The following is a 21,773-nucleotide window of genomic DNA, read 5'->3' on the forward strand; positions in this document are numbered from 1 at the left end:
GAAATCTAGAGGAGAATACGATCATCTCTCCGTGCATTTCTGATAGGACACGTGGCAATGAAGCAGCATCAAGATAGCAGCGATGTCCCATGGATGTATGGTTTCCACGTGCCTACAACTAACCGAGCAGCTTTTGAGAGGAATTTTCATCAGATCCACCCCGTTCATCAGGTCCTCCTCTACATTTCCACCGTGGATCCTGAAAATAAGTCAAATCCACTAGTTAGGTGGGCCATAATATAGGAAACGGTATAGAATCATGCCTAAAAACTCTATACCTCATGTTATGGTGCCCACATGGGTCTTGGAATGTCTTGAATTTTAATACACTACCTCAGATACGTGGATTGTATGCCTTCTACACATCATGGTGGACCCCACACACAATTTGAACGATTTTAGTCGTAGGACTTTCCATCACAACTGTGCCCCGTAGTGTGGCCCACCTGAGTTTTGAATCGGGCTGATTTTTGTAGCTGTAAACAAACACAGGTTGGCCACCTGATGAACGGAGTGGATCTACACCGCATGAAGGCTGTAAGGATGTCATGAATGGTTCTGATCATCGTCTAAAAATCCACCTGCGTACGCTGCTCTGGTGGGGGAATCGTATCCTATCAAAAGTTCAAAACGCCTAGATAGAGAGGGAGTTTGGTTTGGGCCGAGCACTATCAAGTAAGTACGCGAGTTCACGTACGTTCGAACTGCATGAGACCCACCTGGATGTGCATGTTCCATCCAAACCGTCCATCCATGTTATGCCTAGATCCCAAACATCATCCCACTACAGAAGTTAGTGGGCCCAATCATCGGAACGGGAGTGGATTAGGTGTTACCCTGGTGACACCTTATCGGGTGTTACTCCTACCATAGGGCCTACCTTGATGATGTAATGTATATCCACGCCGCCCATCCTTTTTCAAGCCCATTTTAGGAGGTGTTACAAAAAAAATTACGCAGATCCAAATATCAGGTGGACCACACCTCAGGAACAGTGGTGATTGAATGCCCACCATTAAAAACTTCGCATCGCCCACCGTAAGAAGATCTTTAAAGTTTAGTTGCCATCCAAACCGTTGATAAAGTCAAACAGACCTGGACGAAGAAAAATACAAACGTCCAGTGGTGTGGTCCACCAGAGATTTGGAAAGGGTAACACCCACTAAAGTATTACACCCCATCCGTTCCCAGGAACAACGTAGAACAGTAATCCGTACCCAGGAACAACGTAGAACAGTACGGATACGGGTATGGAAGCTTCTAGATTATGTGTGGACCCACGCCGCCCGTATTTGCCATCCAATCCATTCATCATACGCATCCAAAGCATCCAATCCATTCATCATACGTAACCCACCAGGATTAAGAGAGACCCCAAAATTCAGTTAATTACACCTCTCTGTTAGGCCACCCACGTGAATTTAGACCTTATAGGCGCGATCTAAAGTCGTGCCTTTTGGTATGGCCCACTCGAATATTGAATTAACCCTAGAATTAGGATGTACGGTTAAAATGTGACATCTCACCCGATGAACCGTTCGGATCCCACAACCAAAATGGAGAATCCAATAGAAGCTTGAAAGTTTGATAACTCACACATGAGCAACTCCACACGTGTGTCATTCCCACGAGTGAAACGAGAGCCGTACGAGCAAGTGAAAATATATAAACACGTCCGGTATCTCTCCTAATCGAATCACATATCCATCGTTCTTAGGACTCTCACCTCACCTGACTCCCGAAACATCTCTTCCTCTTCTTTTCCTCTTCTTTTTCCTATGGAACTGAAGCAGAAGCAGCAACAGCTGCAGCAACAGCAGCATTATGGGCAGAAGCAACAGCAGCAGCGTTATGGTGGTGGTGTTGAATCTAACAACACCAACACCGTAGGAAGAGGAGTAGTAGATGTTCCTGATGAAAGAAAGAAAAACAACATTCCCTTGTCTTTTCCACCTGGCTACAGGTTTCATCCTCACGACGAAGAGCTAATAATTCATTATCTCCAAAAGAAGGTCTCAAATCTTGATTTGCCTTATAACAACATCAACGATGTCAATCTCTACCAATATAATCCTGAAGACCTCATAGGTTTGTAAAGATAATCATGATGAGTTTTATATGATCTTCTAAAAATGATATTTTAAAAACTTTTTTAATCATTTTTAAAATATATTTAAAGCATTTTCACAAACTTTATTTTTTATATAAAAATGTATTTATAATAGCGGTATTTTGTATTTTTAACTAATTAAAATATCTGTTAATGCACATGTCATTATATATGCCAGCCTAGCATATTGTTATCTGTTCTTTCTCAAGAATCAGGTTAAATCATTAGGTGGGCCATGGTTTAAAAAATAATCTATTAAAGTTTTCTAACCATCCAAATATTTCTGTCATTGTTGCTCAATTTCTGAATTGACTATATCTAGTTTTTTGTAAGAGTATCTTTGCTTGGTGGCATGTGTATTAGTAGTATTGTATACGCTTGTGGGTGTTGATTTTTCGTGTTTTAAATCTATAGTTTGATCTTTTTTTTCTGTGATGTTATAGTATTAGTGTTTGTTGATTTGATGAATGACAGAGAAGTATCAGTTGTGTGGCGAGAAGTTTTGGTACTTTTTCACTCCTAGGGATCGAAAGTATCGGAATGGGACCCGCCCAAATCGAGCAGCTGGTGATGGATACTGGAAAGCCACGGGAGCTGATCGGCCTATTTATAATAATAAAAAGATTGTTGGCTACAGGAAGGCACTTGTTTTCTACAAAGGAAAGCCAACAAAATCGTCATCGTCCAAAACTAATTGGATTATGCATGAATACAGAGTTCCCGAGGCGACTGAAAATCTTCCAAGAATAGATGGCAGTATGCGGGTAATACGAATACAATCTTTTGTTTTTAGAAATGATTTTTTTCTTTCAATGAGTTGGAATAAGGTTTTCTTGATGATCAATCAAGAAATGCCGTGTAAATCTGACTTCATTTGCTAATTTTATTTTTGTTGTAAGGTGACTTAAAATTTTTTTAATGAATTTCACATGTGACAGTTGTATGTGAAATCTCATATACTATAAATGTATTTGATCATTTTTCATCACAGTCAAATAATAATCAAAATATAATGTGACCATTTCTTATTTCTTGATGATGAATCAAGAAATGCTTTGCTAATTTTGTTTTTGTTGTAAGGTGGCCCCACATTTTTAATGAATTTCACTAGTCATGTGATAGTTGTATGTGAAATTTCATATACTGGATATGTATTTGAACATTTCTCATCACAACCAAACTTCAATGTGATCATTTTTCATCCCTTGATTATGAAACAAGAAATGCCGTGTAAATATGACTTCATTTGCTAATTTTGTTTTTGTTGTAAGGTGGCCCCATATTTTTTAATGAATTTCACTAGTCATGTGACAGTTATGTGAAATTTCATATACTGGAAATGTATTTGATCATTTCTCATTACAACCAAACTTCAATGTGATCATTTCTCATCTCTTAATGATGAATCATGAAATGCCCTATAAATCTGACTTCATTTGCTAATTTTGTTTTTGTTGTAAGGTGGACCCCATATTTTTTTAATGAATTTCACTAGTGTGACAATTGCATGTGAAATTTCATATACTGGAAATGTATTTGATCATTTCTCATAACAACCAAACTTCAATGTGTTCATTTCTCATCAGAACCAAACTTCTCTAATGATGAATCTTTCATGAATGTGAAGTAAGCATCATTATCAAACATTAGTTCATACAAGTAATGGTCCATTTATAGTAGGGTCCACTGATTTGCTGACTACAGATCCACATTTATAACAATTTTGCTAATGGTTCATAATCCTTCATTGTTGAGTATTTGTTCTCCATTTAGCATCAGGCCTACTCCCGCTTGCAGCTGGATGATCATCCCATGCTTATGCTAGACTTTCCTTCAGCTCACTAACTCTAAATTACCCCTGCTTTTCTGCAGTTGGATGACTGGGTTTTATGTAGGATTCATTGGAAACCTGAGAGGACTGAAAGACCTACAAAAATTCGTCGTAAAGAAGATGGACAGACAGCAATCATCGACCCAACTGTGGGGTGTGATGAAAGTGACAATTATCTGAATGACATAGACTCAGTGGCATTGAACTGCAATTTCAACAGCACAGAAGATAATATCACACCCAACAGTCTCTTTGGAGAATACAATGATTATGCCCTCGATGCTTCCTTTTTAAACGACTCTGCTTACCCGTTCGAATATATGAATTCAGCGTTGGATGCATACAATCATCTCTACAACATCGATCAAGGGGCATATAATTGGAGAAATGCAATCCCAAGGAGCAGAGAGCAGCCCTTCACGGCTAAGCCAGAGAACTATGATGTACCATCTCAAATCAATCTATTCAACAGAACCATGATGGAATCGAACCATTTGTCAAATAACGAATCTGTTGGCTGGGTTTGTGATGAGCTCCAGAACCCAAATACTGTTCTTCGGCGCACCTGAAACATCATTACTGAGTTACTTAATTTCAGGTTAGATGTTTGCATACTAGGTTGGTAGGTTCACTGTCGCTGTGTTTGGCTTATGGCTATTTCAAGTCCCGACGAATGAAATTGGAATTTCAAATTTTAGTATAATTTCCAGTAACCGAGAAATGAGGCTCTTACACTCACTTTAGAGTTTCATTTGAAGTTGTTTTGGAGATTTTGAAATGAATAGAAATCTTAGGATTTCCAGTAACCAAGAAATGAGGCTCTTACACTCACATTAGAGTTTCATTTGATGTTGTTTTTGAGATTTTGAAAAGAATTAGAGCTCTTGATTCATTTTTCTGTTGGCCCCGAGCCAAACACAGCCTCAGTTTATTATGCTAGTTACTTTAGTCTGGTTTCTAATTTTAGACTGTACTAATTAGTTGGATTATCTTTCTCTTATAGAACTTGGATTTCTTTCAATTATGATTTTTCTTATATAGTGGTGGTGATGATGATTATGTTTTTTTTAGTTCTTTTTTCAAGTGGTTTTTGTATTGGGAAGGGATTAAACCTTCTGTTATCTTTAGATGCATATCCATGCATGCAGAACGTCAATGGCAGATTCGGGTTGTCCATCATGTGGGGCCTACAGTGAAGATTCCCCAAGCCAAAAATTAGGTCGGTCCACTAATCAGGTGGATGACAAGAAGGTTAGATGGGCAGTCAATTGTAGTGAGCACCCATCTTTCATTCATCTATAGGTATGCTAGCCTAACTATCACATAGAGAAAAAAGCTTGTGAAAATTATCTCTAAGTGATAGAAGATTAAAAAAGAATGTGGAGTTGAATTTGTATACCAACTTCGTAAGGTCTTTGTATTTTTGGGTCCATACCATGCCTTAGTGGTAGACTCACAAGAGTTTTGACACCAATTCATGGGTTCGAGTGCCCATTGTGGCGAAAACTAGAGCTGTGCATCAAGTCGAGTCGGAATGAGTTAGGGCTGACCCAACTCGATCCGTTTTTGAAATAGGCCTGACCCAAACTCGACCCGACTCAGTACTGAGTCCAGCATGCCTGACCTAATCCGAGTTTGGGTCTAGCCTAGACTAATCCGAACCGAATCTTACCCGGTCCAAAGTATCAAGTCGGGTTGAGTTGGCACCGAATTGGATCGAGAGATGAGGGAGGGACAGGAGACGAGAGAGAGAAGGAGGTTGGTGATTAGAGGTGGGCATATTGGACCCGATCCGGTGGATCCGACCCGACTCGGATCGGCCTAATTGAGTTTGTCAATCCGGATCCGATAGTTTTTTGGGTCGGGTTCGGATAAGAGGTGTATCCGGACAAAACCGATCTGAAAACCCAAACGAAAGGGTCTGAACCGACCCGACCCGAGATGTAAATATCTCTCTAAACAAAAATTTTCTCATCCAGATTTTTCATTCGGCGCCAAAAAAACCCCACCATATCTCTCTCTATCTCTCTCTATCTATCTCTATCTATCTCTCTATTTCTATTGAAGAAGAAAGCAAGAAGAAGGCTATTGGAGATCAAATCCTTCTCTTTCTGCTATTGGAGATGGTGTATAGTTGTGTACGGAAGAGAGAAAGAGGGAAAGAGAGAGAGTCGCAGCAGAAGAATGGTTGGCATACAGCAGTTTACCGGCTGTCGTCTTGACATTCAAACCCGATGACGGAAGCGGATTGGCTGGTGTCTGAAGTGGATCGGCTGGTTTAACATTGGCAAGTTCTATGGGTCTGATCACGAGGTATGTGTTATATCCAAACCGTCCATCCATTTGGCGAGCTCATTTTAAGGCTTGAGACAAAAAATAAGACATATCTAACCATCAACTGGACCACACTGTAAAAACTAGTAGGAGATTGAATGTCTACCATTGAAACCCTTTTTAGGGTCAAAGAAGTTTTGGATTAATATGAAATTTGTTTTTCCTCTTCATTCAAGTAGGGACCTTGTGAAATTTGTTTTTCCTTCACTTGTGACCTTATGAACAGATTGGATGTAAAATAAACGTTATGGTGGGCTCTATAAATTTTTTAATGGTGAAAATCATTATCTTCACTGTTATTTATAGTGTGGTCCAGATGATATTTGGATATGATTCATTTTTTGAATAATGTTATAAAATGATCTCTAAAATCAGATTAACGATGTAGATATAATAAATACATCAGTGTGGGCCCAGTAGCTTTGATCTCCTTTGAACTGCGGAGCTCGAGGAGCGTCAGTGTTGTCTTCGCCCGACACGTGCCTAGAGTAGCTATATATAACTGGTGTGGGCTAGGAAATGGGATTGCGTACTGAGTTACTCAGTAGGCATTATCATACTGAGTAAACTCAGTTGGGCCCACCTTGAATGTATGCAGTTTATCCAATCCGCTCATACGCTGTTTCAACAAATTTTATACGTTGAGCCTAAAATTAAAGCATATACAAAGCTCAAGTGAACCATACCACTGGAAACAACGGGAATAATGATTTCGACCGTTGAAATATTTCTAGTGCCCACACTGATGTTTATATGTCATCCAACATGTTCATAAGATAAAAAAGACTTGGACGGAGGTAAAGAAAAAATATCAGCTTGATCCAAAACTTCGGTGGCCCCCCGGAAATTTTCAATGGTAGGCACTCAAGTCACACTATTTCCTGTGGTGTGGTCTATTTGATCTTTAGATATACTTTACTTTTGGTATATGGAAATGAAATTAACTTTTAAAATGGATGGACAGTGGGGATCAAACAGATAAATCACAATGGATCCCACAGAGTTTACTCAGTACGCAATCCACTTCCCATGGTTGGTGTAAAGCTTATTCAAGAAGCTTGTTGTACGTTTTCATCCTACTGGATAAACTATGTGGGGCCCGTCTTGAATTTGTTTTGTTTATCCACACCGTCCATCAATTTTTTCAAATCATTTTATGGGTTAATACTAAATTTTAAGTATATTTAATAATCAAGTAGATCGCATCATTGGAAAAACTAAGAATAATGATTTCCACACCGTTGAAAAAAATAAACAATCCAGAAGTTGCCCAATCCGATCCAACTTGGTTTTCCTGATCGAGTCGGGCTCGGATCGATTCAGACCAGCACATGTTTGGGTTTGACCGAATCAGCTGACTCAGACTCGGTCCCGGTTCTGTCCGAGTTCGGGTTGAGCCATGTAAAATCTGAACCTGGTCGGGTTGGGCCAAATCCGAGTCGACTCAGTCCAATGCCCAGCTCTAGTGGTGATGATGGTGGATGGCTACTGGGCTTGTACGAGGAGGGAGTGGGGAGGAGAGGGAGAGGAGGAGGAGGGTGATAATGGTGGTGGGTGGCCTCTGGGCTTATAAGAGGAGGGTGGTGGGAGGGTGGTGATAGTGGGCTTGGAAGAAGAGGAGGATTAGGGAGGGAGAAAGAGACTTTGGGTCAAGGTTGAGTGCGGCGAGTAAGATTAAAAATACTTAGAAATTAAGGTTACACACACACACACACACACACACACACACACACACAAATCTTAGTCGAATAGGTTTCGAATCAAGTCAAGTCTGACTCAATCGAATTTTAGGTTGAGTCAAGTTATTGGGTAACTCGCACTCAACTCAGCTTGAGTTCAAATTAGACTAAGCCTACTCAATTCGAACCAACTCACCTATTCGCTTCAAATCGAGTCAGGTCTGAATGAGTCAGGTCATCCCATGCCCGACTCTAATGTAAACCCAGTGGTGTGAGTGCCTGCCTGATTGTGGGGTGATCAAGATCAAAGATGACTACCTAGTGGTGTCGATTTTTAATAAACAAATAAATAAATAAATGGGTACTCTTTTAGTGCCTTTTTAGATAACCACTGATAAGCTATTTTTTAACTTATTTTATTTTATTAATAAGATTTTTTTTTAATAACTTTTTGACTTATTACTTCTATAGTTTTCTTTTTGAACCATATCAAAGGAGCCCCTCTCACCGTCATGAACAGCCCACATCAAAGATGGCCCCACATGATGGATGACTCTATATTAATATGGATAATGATGAGTCCACATGATGAACAGTCCACATCAAAGATGGCCGCACATGATGGATGACTCCATATTAACGTGGACCCACAGGATGGATGGTCCATAGTAAAGGTTGGTCTGTTATGATAAAATAGCCCACGTCCAAAGTGAACCAATATAATGAACAACTCACTTGAAAGGTGGGGCCCACATCAAAGGTGGGCTCGGCATGATGGGCAATGGACACTGAAAGAGGGCTTCATATGATGAATGGCCCACATTGAGGTTGGCCTCAAATGATAGACGGTCCACATTGAATGTTAGCTCTTAATGATGAATAGCCTACATCCAAGGCAATCTCCGCATGATGGACCTTCCACATTGAAGGTGGGGCCCATATGATGGACCTTCCACATTAATTGTGGAGCCCCCATGATGGACCTTCTACATTGAACGTGGGGCCCCCATGATGGACGGTCCTCATCAAAGGTGAGCTTCACATGATGCCCATGGATGTTGAAGGTAGGCCGCACTTGATGGATAATAAAGTTGATGGTGGACCCCACATGATGGATTACTAATGTCAATATTGGGCCCTACATAATGGATGGTGCACATTAAAGGTCAGCCCCTCGTGGTGAATGGCTCACATTGCATGATGGATGGCCTCCATCAAAGGTGGAGCCCACACAATGAATAGTCCACATCAAAGGTTGGCCCCACCTCACGGACGATGAATAAGTGGGTGGATCAAACAAACAGCCTTTCTACTTTTTAGCTTACAAATAGCTAGTTTACCAAACAAGCTTATTTACTTGAAAAGCAGAAATCAAGATAAGCTATTTGAGCTATAAGTAGCTTTTCTAGAATAACTTACGATCCAAAGGTGGGCCCCACATGATGGGGTGATGGATGTGGAAGGTGGTCCCACATGATGGGGTGATGGATGTGGAAGGTGAGCCCACATGACACATGATGAATGACCCACATTAAGGTGAGCCCCACATGATGGATGATCCACATTAAGGTGAGCCCCACATAATGGACAGTCCACATCAAAGGTCAGCCCTTAATGATGAATGACCCACATCCAAGGCAGCTCCTACATCATCGATGGCCTACATTGAAGTGGGCCCCACATGATGGATGGTGCACATCAAAGGTGAGCTCCACGTGATGTGCTATGGACAATGAAGGTGGGCCCAAATGGTGGATGACCCACATCAAGATGAGCCATCCATGATGGATGGTCCACATCGAAGTTGGTCTCCACGTGATGAGATGGTGGGAAATGTGGATTGAACACCTAGCATTGAAAATTGCTTGAAGGGTCACGAAAGTTTTGGATCAATCTGACATTTGTTTGTTTTTTCTTTCATCCAGGTCTGCATGACCTCCTGAACAGGTTGCCCTAGGAAGGTTTCATCGGCTAATCATTGTCTTCTATAGTGTGTTTTGAGCTTTGGATTTGTCTCATTTTTTGGCTCACATATTAAAATGATCTCTTTAAATGGATGAGGGTGTGTATATAACACATACATTATTGTTGGGCCCACAAAACTTCTTGATATCAACATACCACATAGTAATTCATTTCAGGGACAGTGGATATTAAAGGAGGTGTCAGTGACATTGAGAGTTTCATCTCTAATGAAATTTTTTTAGTTAGGGATAGTAATGGTAACCGTTTCAGTATATTTTGATATTGAAAATCAGATTTTTGAGATTGACAATAATAGTTCTTTTTCAAGTGAACTAGAAAGTTCTTCTTCTAATTATCTGAATAATGGGTCTAGATCCATATCAAGGTGTGCCCCACATGAAGACAGTTCACAGCGGGCCCCACCTGATGCACAGCCGCCACATCAAAGGTGGGCTTCACAAGTTGAATGGTCCACATTGAAGGTAAGCCCACACATTGGACAGTTCACATTGAAAACAGCATCTAGGTGGGCCCAACATAACAGTCCACATCAAAAGTTGGGCTCATATAATCGACAGTAGAAATTAGATTGAACAAACTTTCGGGACAAGTACTAGTGTGATGTTAGAAATCAAACATACTATTTTACTTTTTAGCTTCTAAGTATACTGTTTATCAATTTTTCCAAACATTGGTAAAGTTACTTTAAGACATAACTAGCTTATGTAAAGTAACTTACAATCCAAATGCCCCATAATAGTATGCGTTCCCTTAATCATATGGATAGGGATAGGGTCATCCAATCGGGATGAAATTCAAAAAGCCCAAGATTTCAAGATCCACAGCCGGGCAAAAGCCCAACACCCAGCAAATCAAAGACACCTTTCACCACTAACTTTGATTCTTCTAAGAACCTCAGAAACCTCCCCTTAAGAATTTCTACCCTCCTAGGAACCCCCAAAACCTCCCTATAAGAATTTCTAAAACATTGTTATTTCTCTCCCCCCTACTAGACTGAAGGCCAGCCAGATAGGCCCACTCCAGGACATTCCATGCAACAAGAAAGGAAGAGTACTCCCAAATTGATCATGTAAACTCCCTACTTACCCTTCATTTTGCATGCCCTTGATTATATAGACAGGATCATCCAGTCAAAATGAAATTTTAACAACCCCGTTTCAAGGTATCATCTTTTCCAAATAAATGACCCAGACATTACATTGTGATCATGTGGATAGAATCATTGGGTGAGAAAAATTCAACATGATCATACTCTACATGAGCATGAAACACTGAGATCCATGAACACACTAGGCCTAGTTTGGGTTGGGTATGGATAGCATTTCTCAAGTACACATGATACTACCTTGAATGAAGGTCTGAGCACCTGTTCAGCAGCTGCACTGAAATGTTCATCTGTTTCGTTGCAGGAAAATCCCAAAGACGAGGGCCTGCCATGCATGAGTCACACGTGTGCAGTGAGGATGACCAGCTTTCCATCTTTTCCACCAGTGAGCTTATAGGTGGCACACAAACTGCCTTTCCTTTTTGTTTTTAATCTTAGAAATCAAATGGTTTTAAAAAATGTATCACAAATTTCCAATCTTCAGAAGTTCATATATACCCAATGCGCCCATGGTGGCACATGTGCAGTTTACAGGCCATTTATAAGGGCAGTTAAAGAGTAAAAAAGGAAAGCGTATGTTAACGGCGACCATGCCATGGCCCCAAATCAGGACATTTAACATACATACATGGCCCACCTGATGGACTGAATTGTGGGACCAACCTGATAAAGATGATACCTCACACATGCTAAGTTGGCACAGGCTCATGACCTCAACAAGATCCTTGAGTGAATCACGCTGTCATTTCTCCAGAACATTTGATCTGCAACCGAGATCTCTCAATTCAAGGATTGCATGCATAAAATATACATGTGTTTCAAAGCACAAGGAGATAAGATCATAGTACAAAGACAAAAGGAAAGGCCCACTAGTAAAGCTCAACAAAAGCCAAGACCATGCGACCGTTGCAGACCCTATAATTTAAAAATATCATTACTCAGGGATGATGTCTCACTTGGAGATGGGATAAACCCTAACCTGATCCAAGATGGGCCCACAAAGAGAGACTGGGTCATGAACCTTGGTGTGGTAGTAAGAGCTGAAAAACGTGATCCTTGTTCTTGCATCAACTGCTTTGAACTTGAGGCTTGCAGCCTTGAATCCACCCTTTCCACGGGATTCGAATGGGACCTTGATGGTGTCTTTAGCTGCGAATGCTTCCATCATCATCGATCCATGGCATCCATTCTTCGCATCCCCAACCACGAATGTGAGGTTGTAGAATCTGTTGGGGACGGTTCTTAGGACTTGGGCAATGGCACTCTCTCTCCCTGAGACCAGTTCAACTGCAGCTAGACCGACGGGGATGAAGAAGTGCTTCGAGTCTAGGTATCTAACGGCTTTCAAGGACTCAATAATCCAACCAGGGAGTGGGGAGTAGATGTCTTCCTGTTTGGGCGGGAGGAGGACGCCCGAGGTGGAGTTCTTGAATATATGGGGGCCCTCTTCAAAACCGCCATTCTTTACAAGGTTATCTGTGCAAAGAAAATTTTGAATTTGTTAAGAGATTGATGATATTTAGATGTTTTGAAGTTTGGCACAAGTCATCCAACTACATAAATAGACTTCATAAGGTATTGTCAAGATCAAGAACTAAAGTTCTAACAAGCCCATAAAATAAGATTTGTAAAAAATTGAGATCCGACCATCAATCGTTGCCAAAATCAAGAGGGCAGAGTGCTGTGAGACTGATAATCACTTGGAGGCTCCCCTTTAATAGACTTCTGATCTACCATCTTAACAGTCAGATCTTTAATATCCCAAAGAAAAATGCCCCTCTCATGCTTTGGAAATGCTAATCCACATTAAACCTTTTATTTGACTGGTTGAAAACCTATTTTAGATGACTAAAATAGTATTTAAAACAGTTTTTAAAGGCCTTTGATTAGCAAACCATTGTGAGGCTCACCTGGGTCTTCACCACAAATGGTGAGGATCAAGAGTACACCATGGCCATTGATCCAACACGATTAAGCTAAGGTACCGTATGGTAGGGGATCTCGTCCAAGCCCCCATGCCCTCCACATCATATTCTAATGGGATGACATTCACATTGTTACTTACAATAGTGACTGTTCTCGTCTTTCTATGAGTTTGTGAGTGAGAGAAACAGGGTGCACACAACAAATGTTCACAGCAAGAGAACAACAAGGAGAAAAACAGGAGGTTGAGTCATGGTACCACATTCTTACACAAGACTGAAACAAATATGTCATAAACACCCTATCAGCAGAGAGGTTTCTTTGCAAAGGCAATGTTTTGCCTCATTTCCACTACCCAAGCTAACACTCAGCAAGGCCAAAAGAGTGGAGGCTTGCTCTTGAGTTTACACGCTGGGAATGAATATAATGAAATAAATGGACAGGACTGAATTATCTAAGAGCAAGGAGGTAGGTGATTCCACTTGGATGCACCTTTGACAACTGAGGTGCCCTTTCGGGGGAAAAGAGCAACGCCTGTATAACCATTAAAAAAAAAACAGGTTACCCTTTATCAATACCACCAGAACCAAAACCACCGAGACACTGGATTTGGGGAAAGTCCCTCTTATTAATATGTGACCAAAACAATGACAACTTTGACACATGACACCTGCTTTCACCGTTCCAGCTATCACATCCAGCAGCTGGGGTGATTCATTCTACTGTAACTCCAAGAATTTTCATTAGATGACCTGATATACTCAATTGCATGTCAGAGCCATCGAAAATGCAGTCCTTCAGCTTTTTCACCAGGTATTAACTTTGCGTAATGGGATTGTAAATAGAAAATGTGGTCCTTCGGCCTTTTCACCAGGTATTGACTTTGCTTAATGGGATTGTAAACATAAGAGTGCAATTAGAGCTGTACACAAACCGAGTTAACTATGTTAACTCACTCGACTCGACTAGAAAAAGCTCGATTCGACTCAGTTCGAAACTGAGTTCGAGCCAAGTCAAGCTGATTTTTGGAGCTCGAAAAATTTTCAAGCCGAGTTCGAGCTTGGCTGAGCTCGAATCAACTCGGATCGAACCTCAACTCGAATTGAACTCGGATCGAACTAGTTCAGTGACTCGGTTATTTTGATATTGATGTTGCTCACCAAGTGTTTGATGAAATGACTCAACGAAGTGTTGTTTCGGGTGGAGACATTCTCCGTGGGATCGGCCGGTGGCGAGAAAGGTTGGATATGAAACAAATCACTACCAAAAAAACAAACATTACATGATAAAACTACCCTTGAATCTTGATTTTGACACAGCCTGCCGAGTGTTTGATGAAATACCTGTAAACTACTGCTGCTGTTTTGCAAACTGTGAGAGATTGAAGGTGCACTTCATGTGTTTGAGAAAATGCCGCACAGGCTCAAACTTGGCTCAAACCGGCCCAAGCTGCTGACCGAACCGAGCCAAGCTGGCCAGTCAGGCTCAAGGAACAAGCTGAGCCAAGTTCGATCTAGTGTCAGCTAGTGGCCGAGCCAAGTCGAGCTGTGCCAAGCTCGACTCAGTTCGACTCGTGTACAGCTCTAGGTGCAATGCCACTACCCCAAAAGAACACTTAGAGGGTGCCGATAAGGGATCACAAATTTCACTTCTTGAAATAGGAAGAAGTATGTAAACCATTGTCTCAACAAGGAGCAAGCATGTGTAAGTTGGAGACGATGAACGTGGCATTGTTTAGTAAGTGGGTGTGGAGATTTGGGGTAGAGGGAAGTTTGTGGAGAGATGTGTTGGGTAAAAAATACGGCACTGAGGAGGGGGGTGGATGGGCAAAAGTTTCTTCTATTGTATAGGACCTCATCATTATGGAGGTCAGGGAATGTATTAAAGCATAAGGTCTTTGAATGTGTGGGATTCTCATAGGGAATGGGAAGAAGATGCAATTTTGGGAAGATGTGTGGGTGGGAAATAAAAATTTGAATATATCATTTCATTGATTGACATGTATTGCCTTAGACCCAAATATTTCTGTTGAGGGGTGTTATTCCATTCATGGTGTGGAAGTTATTTGGGGTGGTCCTTGTAGAAGAAATTTGATCAATGAAGAGGTGGAAGAAGTGTTAAAGTTGCTGAATTTTCCCTCGAATCACCTCCCTTCAATATCGGAGGATGATGATTTGATGTGGCTCATCGAAAAATCTGGAAAATTCTCAGTTAAGCCCTTGTACAAGGGACTAGATGGGAGTTATATTGAGCAAGGTTGTCATACAACATTTATTTGGCAATACAGTGCTCCTTCAAAGGTGGCCACATTTGCATGGTTGGAGGATGGGAAAAAGGTCAATTGACAATATGCGAAAGAGCAATATGATAATGCCTAATGTGTGCCTTCTATTTTATAGTGATGAGGAGTCGGTTGATCATCTATTCATTCATTGTTTCTTTGCATAAAAAATGTGGTCCAGCTTCTTCAATCTATTTGGAGTTATATTGAGCATTCCAAGATATTGATTTGGTGTGGCTCATCGAAAAATCTAGAAAATTCTCGATTAAGTCCTTGAACAAGAGACTAGATGGGGGTTATATTGAGCAAGGTTGTCATATAGCATTTATTTGGCGATATGGTGCTCCTTCCAAGGTGGCCACATTTGCATGGTTGGTGGGTGGGAGAAAGGTCCTTACAATTGACAATATATGAAAGAGCGGTATGATAATGCGTAATGTGTGCCTTCTATACTATAGTGATGAGGAGTTGGTTGATCACCTATTCATTCATTGTTTCTTTGCATCAAAGATGTGGTCCAGCTTGTTCAATCTATTTGGAGTTCCATGGATTATTCAAAGATCAATTGAGCAGTTTTTCTTGGTTTGGCATGGAGGGAAGAGTAAGAACAGGAAACGAATTTGGCATTTATGCTTATTAGCAGGTCTTTGGAGCATTTGGTTGAAGAGAAATAATCATTGCCTTTGAAATCGAATGGGCAGTTTCCTGGAAGCTTTTAATAAGGCAAAAATGAATGTAATTGAGTGTACGCATGCAGCTAATGTTTTTCCTGCTGCTCATTTTCCAGTTAGCTGGTTAGATTTGTAGGTTGTTCTCTTTTCTTTGTTTTATTGTCTCTCTCTTCTTTTGTTTCCTTGGCATCTGGCCCTTCTTTTTATTAAAAAAATTCTATCGTCTCAAAAAAAATGGCATGAGTGGTCCCCGTGGGTAATACAATATGATGTGCCAACAACAGTTACTTGTTATTCAATAGTATTTATGATATTTGTGATTGTAATTACAAATATTTTAATTCTTAATAAATATGAAAAATTCTTGTGTTCCTACTTTTTTTCCTTTTTGCCTAATGCCTATTGCATTTTTTTCTTTATTTCTTTGGCCGAAAAAAAAATAAAAATAAAAAATGATTGGATCAGCCAGATTTTTAGGGTGGATACATTCTCTATGAAACCCACCAGATAAATTGCCTGTAACATTGGACATATGTGCTGAGTTGCACCATGTTCTCTCTTTTACATGAGGACACGCAAACCACCTCCACATTTATCTAGAACATTTGATGAACAACCTAGGTCTCTCAATTCAAGGATATGGCATTAAACACGCATATGTTTAAAAGAACTAGAAGATGAGATGATAGTACACAGCACAAGAAACACTATAAGGCCAAAGGACCGACACATTCACTAGATAAGTGAAGCGAATGGTTACAACTATAAAAGAAAAAAGACCACATGAAAGTTGCAAATTCTATATTTCAAAAGTATTATTCTCGTGTATGGTGATTATGATTTCACTTCCGAACAGGATAAACCCTAACTTGATCCAAGATAGGCCCACAAAGAGAAACTGGGTCATGAACCTTCGTGTGGTACTGAGAACTGAAAAACGTGATCCTTGTTCTTGCAGAAATCGCTTTGAACTTGAGGCTCGTAGCCTTGAATCCACCCTTTCCATTGGATTGGAAGGAGACCTGGACAGTCTCTTTGCCGGCAAATGCATGAACCAGCATCGATCCATGGCACCCATTTTTAGCATCTCCGACCACAAAAGTGAGATTGTAGAGACTATTGGGGACGGTTCTTAGGATTTGGGCAATGGCGCTCTCTCTCCCAGCAACCAGTTCGACTGCAGCTAGACCGTAGGGGACGAAGAAATGCTTCGAGTCGACGTACCTAACGGCTTTCAAGGACTCAATGATCCAACCGGGTAGTGGGGAGTAGAGGTCTTGTTGTTTGGGCGGGAGGAGGACGCCCGAGCTGGCATTCTTGAATGTATGGGGACCCTCTTCGAAACCGCCGTTCTTTACAATGTTATCTGTGGAAATTGAAATTGTTGAGTGGCTGATGAAATTCAGATCTTCCAAAGATTCGCCCAACCAAGAGATTGATGAAATGAACATGTTTTGAAGATTCTCTGACTGGGCTCATAATAGGAGTGAAAAGGAAACATTGCTATCGCTGGTCCTCCAAAAGTCACACTAATCGGGTGGACCCTGGCTACCAGTTGGAAGACTTGTTGATTATTAAGGGTTAGTTAGGAAAGAAGACCAACAAATGGTTGACATTCAATGGACAAAGATCCACCCAGAGGCAATATCACCCAACCATCCAATTTATGGGTATAGGCCCATCCATGTTGGCGTCCAACTGAACATCAATCAGATCACATACATGTTTTCTGTGTGTGTGTGGATAATGTGATTGATACTGAACTCTCAGCACTGGATCCTTTCCTCTAAAAACATAACAAATAAAAATAAGAACCTACATGGCATTACAAAAGCAAACAAAATCGAAATTCGTATCACAAACAATTATGACATAGATCGAAAAACGCATTAAAACAGAAAATAGTAACTAGAAAATCCAAAATCATATGCAGTATGGAAGAAACAGAAATAGGTAAATAGGAAAGAAGCCCAACCAATGGTTAGCAGTAAATGGGGAAAAAGACCCAACTGGTGGCAAGATCATAAAACCATTCAAATTTCAGTGTATGGCCAAGCAATGGCAGGGCCCAACATATGAGCAATCTCAGATCAAATACATCTCTGCCATGTGTGGGCAGATTCTGCTTGATAACTAAACACTTTAGCATCTAATACTTTCCCCTAAAAACAGTGTAGAAAAACAAGAACCAACAACGTGACATTATAGAATAAAACAGAATCGAAACTACAAAGAAAATCATGGCATAGATTTAAACAAACACCTCACATAAAACAGCAAACAGTAAGGAGCTGTTTGTTTGCAAGGATTTTGGGGGAAATTGATCAAAATCCATTTCACCCCCTTTTAAGGAAGTTTGGCAGCAATGATTTCAGAGGATTTTGACTCAATAGAAAGGGCCATTTTGGAATCATCCAAAGTTGTTGCCATGCAAAATCCAAGGATTTGAAATTCTTCTTTTCATACTCCAGCTGTGCATGGTGCTTGGTACGTACGCACTCAAAAATTGTACGCATGACATAAGGCAGATCAATCTAAACCAACTAAAGTGTGGATTCCACTGTCAATAACCTATAATCCCAAGATCATATTGGTTATGTTGGAAATTTTGAGACAATTTACATCATCAAATTTGTTTTCGTGTGAATATACACAATAAGATTCCAAGTTAAAATCCAGGGTGCCAACAATTTCTGGTTTTCACAGGCTTGAAAATCGAAGCTTCAAGTCTGGTGGGGTGGTTATTTGGACGCCTCCATGCTGAAAGAATTTGCAGGTGAGGAAGTGGAGGAGTTGGTGAGGCTTCTAGGAAAACTTCAAGGACGCTTTCCAGTCCGTAGGGAAAAGGACTCTCTGTGTGGAAAAATGACAAGTCAGGAAGATCCACAGTTCGATCATTCTATGGTGTGATTCGAAAGCATCCTAAAGATGACTAGAAAGTTCACACAGCCTAGTCCTATGAGGCCCATCTCAGGGTGGTGGCATTTGTGGTCGGAGAGGAAAAAGAGGATTCTTGCCATTGATAATTTGCAAAAGAGATCAATGAAGCTTCCAAACATATTCTTCATTCCAAACATATTCGTCATGTGTATGGAGATCGAAGAATCAATTAACCATTTTAGTCATTCATTGCCCTTTTGCTCAAAAGGTCTAGGAGGGTTTCCTTAGTTTCTTTAAAATGGAGTAGGCTTTCCCAATGTCTATTGAAAACCACCTTCTAACTTGGCATGCCAAATGTGTAGGGGAGGTTGAGAGAGCAGTTTGGTTGCTTGGCTGTCTTTTAGGGGTTAGCCAATGTTTTCTGATGTCTTCAAAATAAATGTGGGTTGGTGGGGGATGTGTTTAAGAGTGCTTAGATTGAGATGTCAGGAAGGGCATATGTATAAAATCTTGTGATCCTGTTTCTCTGAATAGGATGTTTGTTGTATCATGTTTTGATGTTTTAGCTTTTCAATAAAATCTAGTTACCTTTCAGAAAAGAGGGAAAAAAAAAACCCAGCAAACACACCTAAAAGGTTCAAAATCTCAAGGATTTAAAATCCTAGAGAATTTCAACCCAAATCCCTTTAAAAATCCATGCTGCCAAACAACCCCTAACTAGAAAACCCAATATCATAAAATAGATTGAAACAAACACATCACATAAAACATCAAACAGTAACTAAAAAGCCCAAATTCACATAATAGGGAAGCATATAGTATAGAAGAGTCAGAAATAGGGAAGTAGACATATACCTCTTGTGGGCAATGGTGGGAAGAGCTCCTTAATGGCCACAGCATCCAAGAGGGGCCCACATGCAGGGTCCTCTTGAATCCCTGGATTGTGAAATGTAACATTAGCAATGTTCGAAGCAGCCTTGAATCCCCATGCATATGTATCCCCTCCATAGCTGTCGTAGAGGGTCTGCAAAGGCAGATCACCAGATAGAGGAGGAACAGAGACCCTCAAAACCTCATCTTGCGCACATGTCCTTGAAGATCCAAATGTCAGTGAATAGAGGGAGCCTTTCTTAACTGGTATCGATTGGGAGATCGATGCCTCGTTCCCGAGCCTAATGGCGTGGATGCCGTGTTTGACGGCAAAGAACATGCCACCTGGCTGGGGCCCACCAGATACATACTCAACCAGGCCATGGATTTCCCACATGGGGAGTGCATGCTTGCCTAGGATGACTGTTTTATTCAGGTGGGATGGCTTGGGGGATTCTTCAAAGTTGCCATTTGGGAGAAGTGCTGCAGAAAAGAAAATGGCAGTGAGAAGAAAGAAATAATACATGCATACATACATACATGCATGCATACATACATAACATACCTATAAATGTATGTATGTGTATATGTGTGCCTACTTGTCTACATCCATCCATCCATCTAACCATGCATGAATCAAAAAATGTGAAAGCTGAGAGCTGAAAGGTAGATGTGAGATTGGAAATGGGATGGGTCAAGGTTCATGGTTAAGTGATCCAGGCCGTTGATCTGAAAACAACCCTAGTGTGATAATCCTAACCACTCAATTGGTGGGTTGTAAATTGACAGTTGAGAAAGAAAATGCCACACCAGTACACAAACAATGGAAAAACTCCAATGTAGGAAATGTTTGGGGGATGGTCCACCATTGCTTCAAAGCGTACTGATTGGATGGCTAGGATCATCAGATCTATGTGTATTTCTGAAGCATTTGCCATCCATGGTAGGGAAACTAGATAGACGGTCCCAAATTATCATCATCTCCCCCATCCCACACATGAAAACAGTAGAAATGTGATTAAGGGTAAATGGGGCCCACGGTTCAGTGATCCAAACGGTTGATATCATGGCCTCCACTTTGGACGGTCCATCCAACAGAAATCCTTCATAGTAGAAGAATCTAAACAGTTAATAGGTGAGGCCTATCATATCAACGATTTGGATCACTGAAACGTGGACCCCGCTTGTAAAAAAAAAAAAAAAATGGAAATCTTCTCACAAAGAACCCAAAAGGAAATGATAATTACAACCCTAACTAGTTACACGTGAACCCCCATTTCTTTGTCTTTTTCTTTGTTTCCCATGAGAAAAAGACAGAAGAAGTAAGAAAAGGGGGTGTTTGTCTCAGAAAACAGAGGGTTAAAATACCAACCTCACATGAACAAACTCCAAGGAAAAAAATAAACACGAAGCCAAACATATTAAAATCTTCGGAAAACCAAAGTACAGAACCCCATTTGAAACGAAGATGTTCCCATCAAGATCTTCAAGTGCAAAAGCAGGGCTGGTTTAACAAAGGAGAGGGAGAAGAGTAGGAAAGAAGGGTATATTTGTCATGTTTCTCATAGAAAGAAACCAACCCAGAAGAAGTGATAGACAAAACCCAAGACCAAAATGAAAAAGAAAAAAAAAACGAAAACTCACATACACAGCTCAGTAAATCAGCTCAAAAGCTTCAAACAAAAACAGAGAATGAAGAAAAATGCATTTTATCAGATGGTAGAATTACCATCAAGATCTGGAGCTGAAAAGGCAGGAACTGTGATTAGGGAAGAGAAGAAGAGAATGAGAATGGGTAGGACTGCCATCTTAGTTCGTTTGCGTTGGAGAAAGAAGACGATGGAGTAAGGTCGAGTAGCCTTTCCATATTTATACATGAAAGCAGCGCCAGAAATCAGTACCAGACAAATTCAAGTGCGCTTCGCGCGAGCAGAGAGACGCGGATTGGCTAGTGACGCTGCCAGTAGCCAGTCGCTACTTGTCGGTGCTCTGTGGGCCCCATTTGTTTAATCCACGCCGTCCATCAATTTTTATAGATAATTTTATATCATGATACAAAAAATTAGGCATATAAAAATCTCAGGTGGACTACATCATAGGAAA

The 21,773-nt window shown here is 40.7% G+C and overlaps 2 protein-coding genes across 3 annotated transcripts; one reads left to right on the plus strand and one right to left on the minus strand.

Moving 5' to 3' along the window:
• The first annotated feature begins 1,778 nt into the window (after positions 1–1,778).
• Positions 1,779–4,510, plus strand: LOC131223981 (NAC transcription factor 25-like). The gene is made up of 3 exons (XM_058219573.1): positions 1,779–2,088; positions 2,585–2,874; positions 3,983–4,510. The coding sequence occupies exons 1-3, from the start codon at positions 1,779–1,781 to the stop codon at positions 4,508–4,510; spliced, it is 1,128 nt and encodes a 375-aa protein (XP_058075556.1).
• Positions 4,511–11,817: 7,307 nt separating this feature from the next.
• LOC131222580 (protein DUF642 L-GALACTONO-1,4-LACTONE-RESPONSIVE GENE 2-like) lies at positions 11,818–21,558 on the minus strand. Of its 2 annotated transcripts, none has more exons than XM_058217708.1 (3): positions 21,400–21,558; positions 19,656–20,153; positions 11,818–12,521 (listed from the first exon to the last, which is right to left on the minus strand). In XM_058217708.1, exons 1-3 carry the CDS (start codon positions 21,545–21,547, stop codon positions 11,998–12,000), a joined length of 1,170 nt encoding a protein of 389 aa, XP_058073691.1. In that variant the 5' UTR covers positions 21,548–21,558; the 3' UTR covers positions 11,818–11,997. The 2 variants fall into 2 exon arrangements, with proteins under 2 accessions (XP_058073691.1, XP_058073692.1); XM_058217709.1 differs by lacking the exon at positions 11,818–12,521 and adding an exon at positions 16,631–17,286.
• Between the last annotated feature and the right edge of the window lie 215 nt (positions 21,559–21,773).

The sequence above is a fragment of the Magnolia sinica genome, chromosome 13 (genome assembly GCF_029962835.1).
Source record: "Magnolia sinica isolate HGM2019 chromosome 13, MsV1, whole genome shotgun sequence".
NCBI lineage: Eukaryota > Viridiplantae > Streptophyta > Magnoliopsida > Magnoliales > Magnoliaceae > Magnolia > Magnolia sinica.

Bases quoted from the DNA above. Each gene is read 5' to 3' on its own strand.
- LOC131223981 (XM_058219573.1), top strand. From the start codon at position 1,779: ATGGAACTGAAGCAGAAGCAGCAACAGCTGCAGCAACAGCAGCATTAT. The intron at 2,089-2,584 runs GTTTGTAAAGAT...GATGAATGACAG, and splicing joins TAATCCTGAAGACCTCATAG to AGAAGTATCAGTTGTGTGGC. The intron at 2,875-3,982 runs GTAATACGAATA...GCTTTTCTGCAG, and splicing joins GAATAGATGGCAGTATGCGG to TTGGATGACTGGGTTTTATG.
- LOC131222580 (XM_058217708.1), bottom strand. From the start codon at position 21,547: ATGTATAAATATGGAAAGGCTACTCGACCTTACTCCATCGTCTTCTTT. The intron at 20,154-21,399 runs GTAATTCTACCA...TCTTTTCTGCAG, and splicing joins TTCAGCTCCAGATCTTGATG to CACTTCTCCCAAATGGCAAC. The intron at 12,522-19,655 runs GTATATGTCTAC...TTCTTTGCACAG, and splicing joins CCCACCATTGCCCACAAGAG to ATAACCTTGTAAAGAATGGC.